Here is a 15,883-nt window from a genome sequence, read left to right as displayed (position 1 = left end):
GTACGCTGCCCAGCTATTACATTTAGAACCTATGATGACATCATCCGAGGCCGACCCAGAAATGATGATTTTTTTCTTGTCCTATTTTTAAAATTTGATTTCCACTTTTATTTCTCAAGTGTTTTAAAAGGCTTCATTTATCTTTGAGATTGATAATGGATTGTAATTTTGAAAAACCCAAAATATAAGGAAAATGGAAGTTAAAGCACCTACATATTGATATGCCTGCTGCTGTCTAAAAGCAAGCAATTTAATTTAGGCTGCTTATAAATAAGCCTGCCTTTAAGTTCCTTTGTATAGAAGTTTCTTGCATTCTCTTCAGTGAGCAATTTTTCATTTTAAATGCATGCTGTACTGTGTAATGGAGATCTTAAAATGTCCACTCTATATTTGCTAATGATTGTTTAAGCCAACTCTAAAACATGCTTTGAGTCTAAATAAAGTATCATGAAATTATTAAAGAATAAATACCTTCATACCATGATACATGATAAAAGAAGAAATATGGTATGTTTGGAATATGACTACTTACCACTGACTCTTGTGAGACTTGTACCTTTATCCATACTCATGCATGTTGAAATGAGAGGAGAAATGAACAGCCTTCGAGATTCAGAGCCCCATAAGCAGGTTTTGAATATTTGAGGCAGACATTGTGGGTTTTCCCTCTCTGGGACAGGTTCTCTTCTGTCAACTTGCCACACCCTCATTCCCACATCATATATTCATGACCTCTCCTGCCGCCAAGGAAGATCACTACTGTCATGCCAGAATGATCTCACACTTGCATTTGTGGACTCACCCAGGGCTACTCTGTGTGTACATCAGCCATCAGTCTCCCTCTCTGTGGATGATGAAAGCTGCTTCCCTACTAGGCCATCTCAGGGCCACAGGCAGAGTCCTTAGGAACCCTTCTGAATCCTGCAGACTTCCTAGTGCCCATTCAGAGAACAGCTGGGATCAGTCTATCTGATGGACTTTTGATTTGCTAGAAGGCCCTTGCACCTGCATTAAGTTAAAGACAGAGTGGCTGATAGGCTGTTTCTGTAGTCACAGAATAAGTTGGTTTATGTGTAAAATCTTCTGCAAATGTGATCATTTGGAAGTCAAAGTGGGATTGATGCAAGTTTATTAGAGTTCAGTGGTATTTGTATTTAATGGATTTTAGAGAGAAAAAAATTAATGAAGGGAAAAGTAGTATGGTGTTGAGTTGTCCCTTGTCCCATTTTGGACAATCTAACTATTAGTATGGATATTTTAATGTATATTATCGATTACTACAGTTCTGCTATCCATTATATTATTTTAAAGGCTAATTCCAATAGGAATATATAAATCAGGATACTAGAACATCAAAAGGAAGTATCTAATTTTTAAAAACTTATCTCACACCTTATTGGATCCCTACGCAAATGAGAAAGTCTAAAATTCCTTAAAATGACATAAAAGTAAGAATAAGATCATGGAAAAATGAAAGACTGGGGTTTAAATAATCAAGTCACTGTGGAAACTTCACTTCTCATGGTTAGTAAAAATACTATACTGGTTTATTTATTTTGATCTTACTCTTTCTTTATAACATTCTAGCAGAAGTGTTAGCAAGCCATAGAGTGATCTAAAAGTGAACAGCAAAAAGAAAAAGAATTTAGAAATTAGTTTTTCAGTTACTAGATAAATGAGTGATGTCTGTTTTAAAGAGACTTGCAAACTGATAAAAAAAAAAGTAATTGCAATTCCTCAAATTTGTTTTGTCAGCCTGCCTCTTCTGCATAAACTTTTAAGAGGCCTAGCTCTGTGGTTTTTCCCCTTAGCATTTCTTTCTACATTGTGCTTTTGAATGGGGCTGTTGACAAATATATTAAGCCAGGGACTACAGGCTTTTACTACTAGATATTTTTATTATTTTGGCACCTTAAAACTGAGATTTTTTTTTTTACATTATCATGGACTGTTGCACAATTATGTTTGTAACAAAGGACCTTGATGCCAGAGTAAACTCTAAAGAAACTATACAGATATATATACATATATATGTATGTATGTAATTTAAGAGCAGAGGTTATTCACCTTATATTGAAAAATTAGAAGGAAGGACATTTAATAGAATCTCTTTTATCCTTTCTTTTTCTTTTTCTGTAAGAAAGTTCATACTGGGCTGATTTGTTATCTGAAGAAAGGAGTTATTTATATAGTTCTTCAGAATTACTCATCTGACTTCTTGGACTCTTGAGATGTGCTTTCCTTGAGTTTTTATTATTGGTGAATGGAGGCCGTAATATTTTAATTAGATTAGTGACCCATGCGTGTGTTTTCAGTTGTTGTTACATCTGATGTCATTTCTTAAAATTTCATAAGGTCCTGGGTCCCTGGCAGTTCCCAAGTAGATGTTACTGTAGAGAGTACCAAGGCCATTCTATAAGTTAGTTCAGCCTCTGTCTGGCCTTGTAAAGGAATTCTCACTAGAATGCAGTGGTCTTGCTATATGTGTGGATTTATGTTAGAATGCAAATTAGGGAGAGGGGCATGAAACTCTTAATTTCTTACCTCCAGGAGAGCATGTAAGAGAAAAATGATTATTGTTCTATCCATTTAAATATAGATTCTTTTACTTTGGTTTTACCAGATTCAATAGAAAAGCTCATATAAAAATGAAATCTTCAGTTGATTTTTAAAAATGCAACCTAATCATTGAGCTGACTGTGAAATTGTATACCTGAATGAGTTTGATAGACAAGCATAAAAATACTAGAACCTCAGCATAAATGTACCAGAGGCTGCTTATCAAAATATTGCATATCTCCTCTTTTCCTTTTTCTTGGTTTTTTAATCTCACTAAGATCATTGCTGATACTATTTTTCACTTGTGCTACCGCCCAACTCACATGATCATAGTCTCTCAATAAAAGTGTTGAATGAATGAATGAATGAAGTCTCTTCTAGTCCTCTTATCACAGGAGAATTTGGATTTATAAGTGTGCATTTCAAAGCTCCTCATGTCAGTTTTTCTGTATAAGGCAGAATTTCCTGTGATCAGTTATTACTTTAGTATGAATTTGAAACATTTTTTTCCCTAGGTGTTATAAAGAGTGGAATGACAAATTTCTGATGCCAGTATGTGACTCATTCTATTCTTTTTAAGAACTTGCTATAAAGTTCATTTGTTTTAAGTGCTGAAGTGGCCAGTTTTATTATATATGTTATTTTGATTCTTCCACATAATTAATCTTGTAAGTTGGCTTTGATCTCTTAAGAGGGTAACATTATCAGCCACCATACTCCTCTTTTATCTTTGGTAAGTTGTTTATTAGCCTCCTAGAGCAATGTTCTGTACTTGGGATAGGCATAAAGTACACTTAGGATGAAGTGGTTTGTTTTAGGGCCAAATTTTGCTGGAATAAGTAGGGTAGTACAGAAGTACAGAAACTTTCTGAAAAAAGTTCAGTCTTCATTTATGGTTTTTTATTTTTATATATTATTCCAGATACATGAAATAGCTAATTCAGAGTCAGAAATTATATATACTTATAATCTACAACCTGGATACAGGTACAGTTTTATTGTTAAATTTGTCCTTTCTCTTGGATCCACTTCTTTTTTTTCATTTTTTAGAAGATAACCGCTTTATATTACTGTGCTGGCTTCTGCCGTGCATCAGCGTGAATCATCCATGGGCACACGTGCTTCCCCTCCCTCCTGAGCCTTCCTGCCGCCTCCCGCCCTACCCACCCCTCCGGGCTGTCAGAGTGACCGGGTTGGGCTCTGTGTCACACAGCAAATTTGGATTCACCTCTATACTGTGTCTCCATCACCAGAAATCCTGAGGAGAAAAAAAATTACTCTTAGTTTGGCAGAAGAAGGGAACCAACATATATTCAACATCTCCTATGTGTCAGACACCTTGCTAGGCACAAGTGTTATTCCCCATTACAAATGAAGATATTGTTAGACTTAAAGAATTTATGTAATTTGCCCAAGATCAGTTATTTAGGGAGGGATGGAATGAGATTTATCTCCCAGAAACCTATTTAGTATAGTAGGATGATACTACCCATTTTTCGTTGATCACATTTTTGAGGCTATCATTGTAAAAACCAGTCAATTACATTTTGATAACTTTTTCAAATCTTCAGAGTTATTCAGTTTGTAGTTTAGACTTACCTTTCTTTCCAGCTGTCACTCTTTTGGGTGTTTGGTTCCCTCCATTACTTCATAACAGAAAGTATCATTTCTTCTCTGCCTTGGTGATATGAATTTCCTCAGTCAATTCAAGAACCTAGGACAGTTCAAATCCCAGGCTTTATGAAAATTAAAGAAATAAATTACATGTGAAAGCACATTGTGTAAACCATAACGCATGATTAAAGTTATGAGCTATTTTTAATTGTTGACTAGAGAGTGTTATTCGTAAAACACAAATTATAAACTTAAAACATACTTAATACATAACTATAATAATATAGTTTAATGTATTTCATGTTAGACTTGATAAATGAAATATCATTATACTTTTATTTAAATTCATCTATCTAGCTTGAGCATGGAACTCTAAAACTCTGTATCTCTAAATGTACCTGAAAAGACAATTACTTTGAAATTTAGAAATTATGGTTGTAACAAATGAAAGGTGACATTAGGAGTTTAAGAAAGTGATTATGCAAATTACGAGATGCATTCGCATTTACAAGCAAAATGTCTCCCCTGACATTCAGTGATGTACAATGATAACATGGTGAGCTTGTAATTTGTCTCTGCCACTTGCTTATATGATCTGGTATGTGGTAAGACCACTTTCTTCACAGGGACTCACCCACCAATTAGGATAGAAAATGTTCTTGACACAACTCATTTCCATTTTATCTTGAGGCTGCCTGGTTTAGGGAAGTGGCCATCCTGAGAATATTTTATTGACCACAAGCCAGTCACACAGTGTGCTGGCAAGTTTTAAATGTGTCATGATGGCTGTATGTAGAGTGTGCCACGTCTCAACTTTGAGAATTTGATTAAGGAAGGGATGATCAAATAAGAAAAAAAAAAATTTATGTGTGAAACATGTCTCAAACTCTTTACCCCGAAACAGACACTTTACTGCCATATTTGTCTGAAAAAGAAGTGAACATGAAAAGAACTAAATGGTATCCTTTCAGTTGATTGGAATTTTTTTCCTCTATAATTGAACTTCAGAAAGACACAAAAAAGTGAAACATGTACACATATTTCAAACTAATTCTTCCTTTTATCATGAAATAGGTACATGTTAAAAAAAAATAATGATGGCACAACAGATTATTTTCTTTAAAGTGTCAGGTGCCTCTTTGGTGATGTTATCCTGCTTTTTTGTTTGTTTTTTGGTCTTAAAACATCTTCCGCTCTTATTCTTTATTCTTAAAGAGTGTTGTCCTTTAGAAAAGAAAAATGAATATGAGAAACCTAGTGTTAGATTCAACTGGAAAGATTTCAGAGTTTGCCTTCTGTTTAATGGTGTACTTTGATAATGCTATCCAGTTACAGAACAGCACTCTCTTGATAATAAGGACTCAGTCAAGAATGCAGGGATACCTTCTAAAAAGAGCAAAGAAACAAACTGTCCTTTGTACAAAATGTACTTTGACCCATTAAATGAAAACAGTAGAGAGAATTAAGAACAGTATGAAAATTTCCAGTAAAACTTGTCTGCGGGTTAGGCTGGGGAGAAGTGTCTTATAGTAGTAGACTGGAATGACTGAATTATATAGTGTAAAACAAAATTAAAGTTATAATTATGTGATTAAGACTTTCTACTAAACTAGGGAAGATTAGAGGGAAGTGACCAGAGACTTTTAACAAGACAATAATGAGGGGCTGTAAATTGAAGAAAGGACTGGAAAATCAGAAAAGGTTTAATAGAAACAAGAGATACTGAAATTTACACTTGCAATTTTTAGTTTGTTGGATAGTCACTTGAGAATGGGTTAAGGAAAAATTACTAAGAAAAATAGCCATCCCAAAATTACAGGAATCTTTTCTCCTCAGAGAGCAAGTGAGTGTTTATATTTGTTAATATCTCTTATGTGGGGAAGGGGAGGAAGGAGATAGATAATTTAAAAGGAAAGAGCTTGCTCTCACTCTCACTCAGTTCATGTTAAGAATCAGAAATAAATCTCATTCAAACTATTTTAAAAGGATATTTAAAATGACTGTTAGAGACGTGATCTTTAAAAAGAAACAAATAATCAGTATGCTATAGTGCAGTGCCTCCCAACCAGAGAGAGATGCCCACCAGGGGACATTTGGCAATGTCTACAGACATTTTTAATACTGTCTTGACTTGGGACATGCTACTGGCATCTGTTGGGTCAGCCAGGGATGCTGCTAAACATCCTACAATGCACAAGACAGCCTCTCATAACCAAGAATTATCTGGCTCATTGTCAGTAGTGCTGAGGTTGAAAGATGCTGGTGTAGTGGAAATAGCACGTGCTATTTCTGAAATCAGATAGAAATGGGTCTGCATCCCAGCTCTAATCTTTATTAGCTATATGACCATGAGGATATATATTGTTATATGTCAAAACTATGTGGATATATTTGGCTGAATGGATACATTAATTTCCTTAAGTCTCAATTTCTTCATCTATAAAATGGTGGTGGTAACAATACTTCATGAGTGAATAGAATGAATGAGTGAATGAGATGGTTTGTAGGATTAGAGATGATCCAACACAGTGCCTGGAACATGTGAGTGTTCAGGAAATAATAATTCAATTGATGTTGACGATGATAAATAATATTCTAACAGAGGGTTCTTCTGCTTTGCCTGAACATTCCTCTTCCACGAATCTGGTAACCTGAGTTCTGTTCCCCAACCCAAATCAGGTTACACGACAGATCCATGAGCATGAGCAGGAGAACGAGTTGCGGGAACAGATGTCAGGTTATAAGCGGATGCGGCGCCAGCACCAGAAGCAGCTGATCGCCCTGGAGAACAAGTTGAAGGCTGAGATGGACGAGCACCGCCTCAAGCTACAGAAGGAGGTGGAGACGCATGCCAACAACTCGTCCATCGAGCTGGAGAAGCTGGCCAAGAAGCAAGTGGCTATCATAGAAAAGGAGGTCAGTATACATACTCATGCCCTCGTGCCACAGCCAAGCCAAACCTATCCCGGTCAGCCACATCCCTTGAGCAGGAGGCAGGCGTGATGTGCTTTTTGGTGATGGAGGAACGGGTTGCTTTGGGGAAGGGGGTCCAGGTTTCTTTTTTTTTTTTTTTTTTTTGGTTCTACCACTTTATTGCTACCAACCCATCCCCCTCCACCCTCATGCACACATGCTCAGTCATGTAACATCATGGACTGCAGCCCACCAGACTTCTCTGTCCATGGACTTTTCCAGGCAAGAATACTGGAGTGGGTTGCCATTTCCTTCTCCAGGGGGTCCAGGTTTTATGAGGCTACTTAAATTTGCCATTAAAAGTTCAAATAGTAATTGAAAGTATATATTGCATCCTTGTCTATTCAAATGTATTCTGAGCATCAGTTCCCTGATGGAGGTGTGATACAAATAAAAAGAAACAAGCTGCTTCTATCCTATGGAAACTTGTACCTTTCAGGTCTGTTACTGTGCTTGCCTCACCCACAGTCCTCTTCAAAAGAAAAGTGCTCTACAAATAGTCCCTTTTAGTGGTGATTGGCCTACGAATGGGCACCTGACCAATGGCAGCAAATAGTTGATCTGGCTACTGTTGGGTCTTCTATGAACATCTTTCTTCCCCATCCAGGTTCTAAACTAATTTTCAAAACAGACAAGATGGGGGATTACCCTGGTGGTCCATTGACTAAGACTCCATGCTCCCAGTGCAACGGACCCAGGTTCAATCCCTGGTCAGGGAACTAGATCCCACGTGCTGCAACTAAAGCTCCCACATGCCACAACTTAAGACCTGACACAGCCACATAAATAAATATTTATAATAAATAAATAAATAATATTTATAATAAATAAATGAATATATATATTTTAAAGACAGGAGGGTAATACAGATAGTCAAAATATCACTTTATTACCAGTAAATATTAGAGAAGTGATTTATATCTGAACGGAAATGGGCCGAACAATCTCAAACAAAATTAAACAGACTCACCCACCCAGGCACTGGCAGTACTAAACCAGTTGCCTTTCCCACCCTGATAAGACTTATTTAGTTACATAGTGTGGGAAAGCAGGGGTGAATTTGTGCTCTCTGGGGATGGAGTGACTGGGGACAGGGTGTCAGGGGTGCTTCAGTAATCAGGCTCACTAGCTCTCTCTCTCTCTACATGAGAGGAATCATCAGAATTGTAGGAGCATTCCCCCAAACAGCCATCAATCTAGAGGCAGTGTGTCATGAAAACCTCTGCCCAAATGGGTAATATTGATTAAATAAACCAGTCAGTCTTTATTGGGAATTAGATTGGGTAAATATGTGGAAAAAATTGCTCATAATGGAAAAACTATTCATAATAGAAGATAAAAGTGAAAAGATTCATAGAAAGAACCAAGAAGCATACTTCCGCCTCTGTTCTCTAAGTATATCATCTTACACGTGTGCTTCACCTATGGTTCCCTTAAGCTTAGATTTGGTCACTTTCAGGAGCCAGTATTGGTTGGGTTATCTTTTATTTGCTCTGTTTTTTCCCTTCCAAGTACTAACCAGGCCTGACTCTGCTTAGCTTCCAAGATCAGATGAGATTGGGCGCATTCAGGCTTATATGGCCAAAGACTAGTCTATTTTCTATCCATCTAGGAGTCCTCAAAATGTCCTAATATCCAACTATTGTGGATTATAGCAGATCCTTCAGAAAACAAAAAGTCATTCGTTTTTGCCTGTTATACTAAAGATGACCTCATTCAGAAATCTGATAGTTGAAATAACCAATTAGAGAGTTAAATTCTTGGGGGGAAAAAAAAAACAAAACTGGCCAGTCATGGTTATTTCTCTATTTTATAATTTAGCCCTTGGGCCACCAACAATATAATGAAGAGTTCTCATTATAATCCTTGGTCCTTATTTCATCCCATTTATTTTATGTATGTGTCCAATAAAACACATTTACGGTTTACCTTCATGTTTTTCCCATAATTGGGAATGTATTTTTTGATGGTAAAAGTTTTAAAATTTTTTTGTTTGTTTTAAGATACTAGAGAATCAAAACAGGTATTTCCTTTTCTGTGTTTAATAAATTATGTGTTCAAAAAAATTATACTATTCATTACTTTTGCACTCTTTGAATGCATTGGAGAATAGACAGCTGAATTCTGTGTTAAGAACAATTCATCTTATATTATATTTGTTATTTTATCAGGCAAAGGTAGCTGCAGCGGATGAGAAGAAGTTCCAGCAACAGATCTTGGCCCAGCAAAAGAAAGACTTGACAACTTTCTTAGAAAGTCAGAAGAAGCAGTATAAGATTTGTAAGGAAAAAATAAAAGAGGTAAGCATACCATTATTTTGTAGTCATCAAGTTGCCATTTGAATGGCTAGAACTTAAAATCAATTCATCTTACATTGTGAACAATATCATAACCCATTAATGCTCAAACTTTCCAGTATAATCACCTGAAGTGATTATTAAAACAGATTGCTAACCCACTACTAGATGTTCTGATTCAGTGGGTCTGGGGTGAAGTTTGAAATGTTCATTCCTAACAAATTCCCATGTGATGCTCATGGTGCTTGTCCAGGACCACTTTAGGAACCATTGGTTTCACTCTAAACCATTCTTGCCTACTTCTGGTTTATTCTCCACATGTCAGCCAGTGATCTTTTCAAAACATAAGTTTCATTATATCACTTCATGATTATAATATTTATTGACTTCTCATTGCTCTTTCATTTGTATTTGCTCATTGATCAAAATACTAGAAGTCGCTGTGTGGTCAGCTACCAGCCTCCCTTCTCACCTCACACCAACTTTCCCTTCACCTCTAACCCATTCCAACTCAGCACTACTCCTGCCACAGTGGTCATCTTTGGGTCCTCAAATGTATCCAGCGCTGCCCATCTCCACAGTCTTTGCTCACACTCTTTCTTTCACCAAAGACTCTCCCCATCCCCATCCCCACTCCCAATCCCTTTCCAACCTCCTTGTAAGACTAAGGATTGTTTATTAGTACCATAACTTAAATTTCACTTCCCCAGGAAAACCTTCCCTTGACTGCCTTGACCAAGATAGGTACCTCTGGTGTTATAACACTAATTTTCTATTTTATAGGTATCTATATATAGATACATGATTATTTGAGCTGTTTTACCCTACTAGCCAGTAAGCAGTAAGAGCAAAGATCATATGTCTTTTTCCTTTGTGTCGCTACTTCCCTGTGCCTGGCACATGTGAAATATTTGATCAATGAGTGACTGATTATTTAGTATTTGGTTGAAGACCTCTAGTGGACTTAGAGTTCCTCTGAGGAACTGCAGTTTGATCTGGAAGCTCGAGTGCCTTCACTTCTCCTTTTACTAGGACTTACAGGTGAATTGCCTGCAGTTCCATAGACATTCCTTCTCATAAGACTTAGTTTCTCACTTGTGGACTACTATTGTATTAAGGCTTAACAGAAGTCAGATGGGATTTGATTTAGTATATGAAATCAGTCACTTGGACACATATTCCAAATTAACAATATGAGAGTTAGCTAGGTTCCTCTTCAGTTGTTTTTTTTTTTTAAACAGTTCTTTTTTAATCAAGAACTAAAAGCAAGTGCTCTGCCCGGATAGGTCACTGGTATAATTGTTGGAACTGACAGAAATTTCTATCTGACCTGCACTACCAGAATGAGAATCATCTCTGACACTGTAAGGTCTGGAAAACCAGGCTATGGAGAGAAATAGCCCAACCAAAAAGGTTTACATGCTCTCCATTTCCTCTTAGTTATTTCTTGATCTGAATTATTATATCCTAATAGATGTTACTAGATCACAGAGATAACCTTGATTTTTCAATAAGAAATTTTGGAATTTTCTCAACTGCAGATAGATTTTTACTTATAGCTCCATGTGTTTTCTCATGTTCTAGAAGCCATACTTTATGGCTGCAGCCTCCATTTTGAGCATTTGTACCACTAAGGTATTTGAAGCTTTGTATGAACCCCATTTTTAGAAGATTCTCCCACAGAACAGCGTTCGAGAGTCCCCACTCAGTCCTCAGGCATAGAGCTATTTTGGGTTCACCATACTCAGATTTATGAGTGCTAAAGACCACAGGTCTAAGTGTACAAGTCCTTCACATTCTCATGAAAAAAAAAACAAACCTACACCCAATTTAAGACAGCCTCTATAATAAGACTTTCTCTATGCAAATCTAGTATTACTCCTTATGAAGTAAAGCTTAGTTCAGACTGTTGAAAATGGCAGGGACTTCCCTGGTGGTCCACTGGTTAAGACTTTGCCTTTTAGTGTAGAAGGTTCTATCCCTGGTAGGGAAGCTAAGATCCCACATACCTCTCGGTCAAAAAACCAAAACATTAAAAAAAAAAAAAAAAACAGAAGCATATTGTAACAGATTCAATAAAGACTCTAAAAATGGTCCACATCAAAAAAAAAAATCTTTGGAAAAAGAAAATGTCATGTATGCTTAAATATCGATATAAAAGGTATGATCCTAAAAAAAATAAAATAAAAGGTATCATCCTTGAGATGACAGAACAATCTCCATTATCCCTACTGTTGATAGATAACTGGGGTCTGGGTAATCCAGAATGATGGATGACCCAGAAATAATTTATTCTTGATTTTGAAGTGAATTTTTATGATCATATTTCAGTTTGGATGTGCAATATAGTGGTTAATGCCAAACCTAGTACTGAAGTCACAGCATCTAGAAATGAGTCCACCAGCCTTCCTGTTGTGATCCCAGCTTACTCCATGATGGAAATAGCTCTTGCTCTTGTTGATTATAATATTTCACTTGAGATTTCACTGGAACAGGAAAATTGAAAGTTGATTTACACAGACTTCTTCAGTTCAGTTCAGTTCAGTCTCTCAGTCGTGTCCAACTCTTTGCGACACCATGAATCACAGCACGCCAGGCCTCCCTGTCCATCACCAACTCCCAGAGTCCACTCAGACTCATGTCCATTGAGTCAGTGATGCCATGCAGCCATCTCATCCTCTGTCATCCCCTTCTCCTCCTGCCCCCAATCCCTCCCAGCATCAGGGTCTTTTCAAATGAGTCAACTCTTCGTATGAGGTGCCAAAGTATTGGAGTTTCAGCTTCAGCATCAGTCCTTCCAATGAACACCCGGGACTGATCTTTAGGATGGACTGATTGGATCTCCTTTCAGTCCAAGGGACTCTTCAAGAGTCTTCTCCAACACCACAGTTCAAAAGCATCAATTCTTCAGTGCTCAGCTTTCTTCACAGTCCAACTCTCACATCCATACATGGCCACTGGAAAAACCATAGCCTTGACTAGATGGACCTTTGTTGGCAAAGTAATGTCTCTGCTTTTTAATATGCTATCTAGGTTGGTCATAACTTTCCTTCCAAGGAGTAAGCGTCTTTTGATTTCATGGCTGCAGTCACCATCTGCAGTGATTTTGGAGCCCAAAAATATAAAGTCTGACAAAGACTTCTTAGCTGAGTGCAAAAACAATCTAAACAGTATGTGATGTCCACGTCACAAAACTTAAGTAAAATAGGTATAGCAATAAAAGATTTCAACTGAATAGTTAACCAGATATTAAAGGTCCAGCTTGTAGGTGTGAATAGTATGAACAAAGAATGCCCAATACTTTCTCTAAAAGAGATCTTCTTAATTTCCCCATAGACTAACATCTTCTTACCTGTTCTGATTTACTGCTTTCTTCCCTTCACCCATATGATCTAAAACAATTATGTATTTTGTTCTTTTGGAAATATAGGTGGGTTTATTATTTACCCTCTAATACCAAATGAAGAATGCTTTTTCCTAAAATTCAAACTAGTGACATTTGCAGCATTACCTCCCGTCTGTGACATCTGCCTACTTCTCTCCATCTTGTCACCACCTCCTTTGTCCAAGCTATGATTATCTCTCACCTGGACTTTGTGATAGCTTCCTAGCTGTCTCCATGGACACACTCTTGCCTCCTTCATTCTGTTTTCCACATAGCAGTCAGAGTCATCTTTTTGAAATACATCTCATTATGACACCCCCACATATATATAAAATCCACTTCTCCTGTGCTAAGGCTCAGTATCCTTAACTTGGCCTGTAAGACTTCCAGTGGTCCTGCCTACCTGTCCAGCTTCATTTCATGTCACACTGTACTACCTGCCCTGACCGTCTCTCAGTTCCTTAACTGCACCATGTTTCAATTAACCTGCCCTAAGAGTTTTGCACATGCTGTTTTCTCTGCCCAGAGTATTCTTCCCTGTCCTTTCTTGCTGGTTAACTCCTATAGATTTTTGAAATTTCAGCTTAGTTGTTACCAAGGTCAAATATTTTTTATTAAACACTCTTCAAGCCAAGTACTTCAACTACACAGTAGTTATCACAGTAATCTTCACTTAATTTCTGTGGTTCTTTGATTTATTTTTGATTCTAGACTGTAAAGTCCCATCATGGCAGATACTATGTTCGTTTGCTCACCATTGTATCCTTTGCCTTGCACAGCACCTGTTACATGATAAGAACTCAACAAGCATGTGTTGGTTAAATGAGTGAACCCATGATTTCTGAGCGTGAGAAGACAGGCATGAAAGCTAACATGTCTCCCTCTCAACTGATTAAAAAAAAAGGGGGAGAGGGAGGTATGGGAGGTGGGGAGTGTTTAGTGCACCACCAAGCCTTTCTGACCTTACATTCTCAATTGCTTCCAAAAATAATTTAATCTACATCGCAATAAGCTATTATAGTTCCTTTTGCCTGATGAACTTGGCTTTTTTTTTTTTTTTTTTTTTTTGGTTTTTGGTTTTGTGAAGGAGATGAATGAGGACCATAGCACACCCAAGAAGGAAAAGCAGGAGCGAATATCCAAGCATAAAGAGAACTTGCAGCACACACAGGCTGAAGAGGAAGCCCACCTTCTCACTCAGCAGAGACTGTACTATGACAAAAACTGTCGTTTCTTCAAGAGGAAAATAATGATCAAGAGGCATGAAGTGGAGCAGCAGAATATTCGGGAGGTATGTATTTTGTCCATAACTATCGTCATTAACTTATGAAGACAGTAAGCTTTGTGAGGATCATGACTGTGTCTGTTTTGTCTATACCTATGTCCTTAACCTATACAGACTTCAGTGTGATGCCTGACACAAAGCAGATAGACAAAAGTGAAAGGGAATGAGTTTCCCATTGATCAGAGAAAGCCCATTTACAGAACAAGGAATCAACTTTTTCCAAATAGAATTTTCTTGAACACCTATTATAAGCCAAATCCATGCAGTAGAGAATCAAAAGAAGTAGAATAGAGAATTTTTGCTTTTAACCTGTTTGTCAAAGACTTGAGTTTTTGTGACTCTCTGTGTAACACTTGAAAGAACAGAATGGTTAAGGTAATTCATTCAGTCATCCAGCACTTACAGAGTGCCTTCTTACTTACTGTGCTGGAGATGCTATGGCTATTGAGAAGCTATCCTCCCTACCTTCAGCTTACTCTGAAGACACGAGAAACAGACGTGTAACACACTAATCACAGTGTAATATGTTGTCTACCATAGTAGACATAAATAAATTCTCACAGGCATATAGTCATGAAAGGGCTTGGAAGATTTTGTGATTGAAGAGGAGTTGAGTGTTCTGGGTGTGTGGAGTGGAGTGTTAGAGCAGGAACAGTTGGAAGCAGGATGAAGGGCCTTGATTCTTAAGGCAAGGCTTTTAGATTTCAGCCTGAAGTCAGTTGCATGGGCATGAGAGGTGGGGTTTTTTTTGCTTTTTTTGTTTGTTTGTTTGTTTCATTTATTTATTTATTTATTTATATTAGTTGAAGGCTAATTTTTTTTAATTTATTTATTTTTAATTGAAGGATAATTGCTTTACAGTATTGAGCGAACTAAGTAAAAATGAGAGAATTTTAGGCAGAGAAATGACAATGAGAGTTTTTCTTTGTTTTGAAGAATGAATGCCTCAGCATTGAAGATAGCCTAGAGTGGTACAAGGCAAAATACAGTGAGGTCAGTAAGAATGCCTTTTCTCTAGTTCCACCTGGAAGAAGCAGTGGGGATATAGATTAGATCTGAGTGACATTTCTAAAGCAGAACTGACAGTAATTCAAACCAAATGCTGTGAGAATTTCAGAAGTAAGAGGAGTCAAAAAATGAATGCAGAGTTTCTAATTTGGGAAATTGGACAAATATGATGGTATTCACTGAGATGAGAAATACAGAATGTGAATTGGTTGCAGAGACAAAGTTCAGTAGAAAATCACTGTGACCTGAAGTAACATGAGAAGCCCTCAAGTGAGCTAGCACATTGATAAAATTATCAAAGTCAGATTAAAAACCCAATGTTAGGCTGCAGGAGCGAAACAAGTCCTTCAGGCACATTTAATGAAAATGTGAATTGGTGTAAGCTTTTTGGAGAGCAGTATTCAGATGGGAAGAAAAAAGGGTGGAGCAAACTAAAATTCATTGAACACATAATCATGGGCCAGGCTCAGGCTGTTTATCTGTGTTATCTCATCTTATTGGAAGAGGGAGAAACTGAACATTTTTGAGCCAGTCAGTGAGTGATATGGCTAACATTCTACTTTACAAAGATTAGCCCAGTTTGGTGGTGATGCACAGATTGATTAGAGCATGCATGGTCAGTGGGAGCAATATTACCCCCTGGGGAGTAAAAAGGGAGTTCTTGTGGAGGAGGGAACTTAGATTTTATAGTGACTTGTGGCCCTCTGAAGGGCTAGAGTGCATAAAAAGATATACAGTACATGTTTGTTATTAGCATTTCAA

General features: G+C 37.3%; 1 protein-coding gene across 4 annotated transcripts in view; it reads left to right on the top strand.

The window, feature by feature from the left end:
• TAOK3 (TAO kinase 3) overlaps positions 1-15,883 on the top strand; it is a 183,414-nt gene that overhangs the window by 149,811 nt on the left and 17,720 nt on the right. For all 4 annotated transcript variants that reach the window (XM_065903878.1, XM_065903877.1, XM_065903879.1 and 1 more), the window contains 3 exons: positions 6,853-7,089; positions 9,318-9,446; positions 13,916-14,119. In XM_065903878.1, the coding sequence (XP_065759950.1) occupies positions 6,853-7,089; positions 9,318-9,446; positions 13,916-14,119 (570 nt within the window). The remainder of the gene's footprint in view (positions 1-6,852; positions 7,090-9,317; positions 9,447-13,915; positions 14,120-15,883) is intronic.

Source organism: Muntiacus reevesi, chromosome 13 (genome assembly GCF_963930625.1).
Source record: "Muntiacus reevesi chromosome 13, mMunRee1.1, whole genome shotgun sequence".
NCBI lineage: Eukaryota > Metazoa > Chordata > Mammalia > Artiodactyla > Cervidae > Muntiacus > Muntiacus reevesi.
This window is presented reverse-complemented; position numbering and strand designations above follow the sequence as displayed.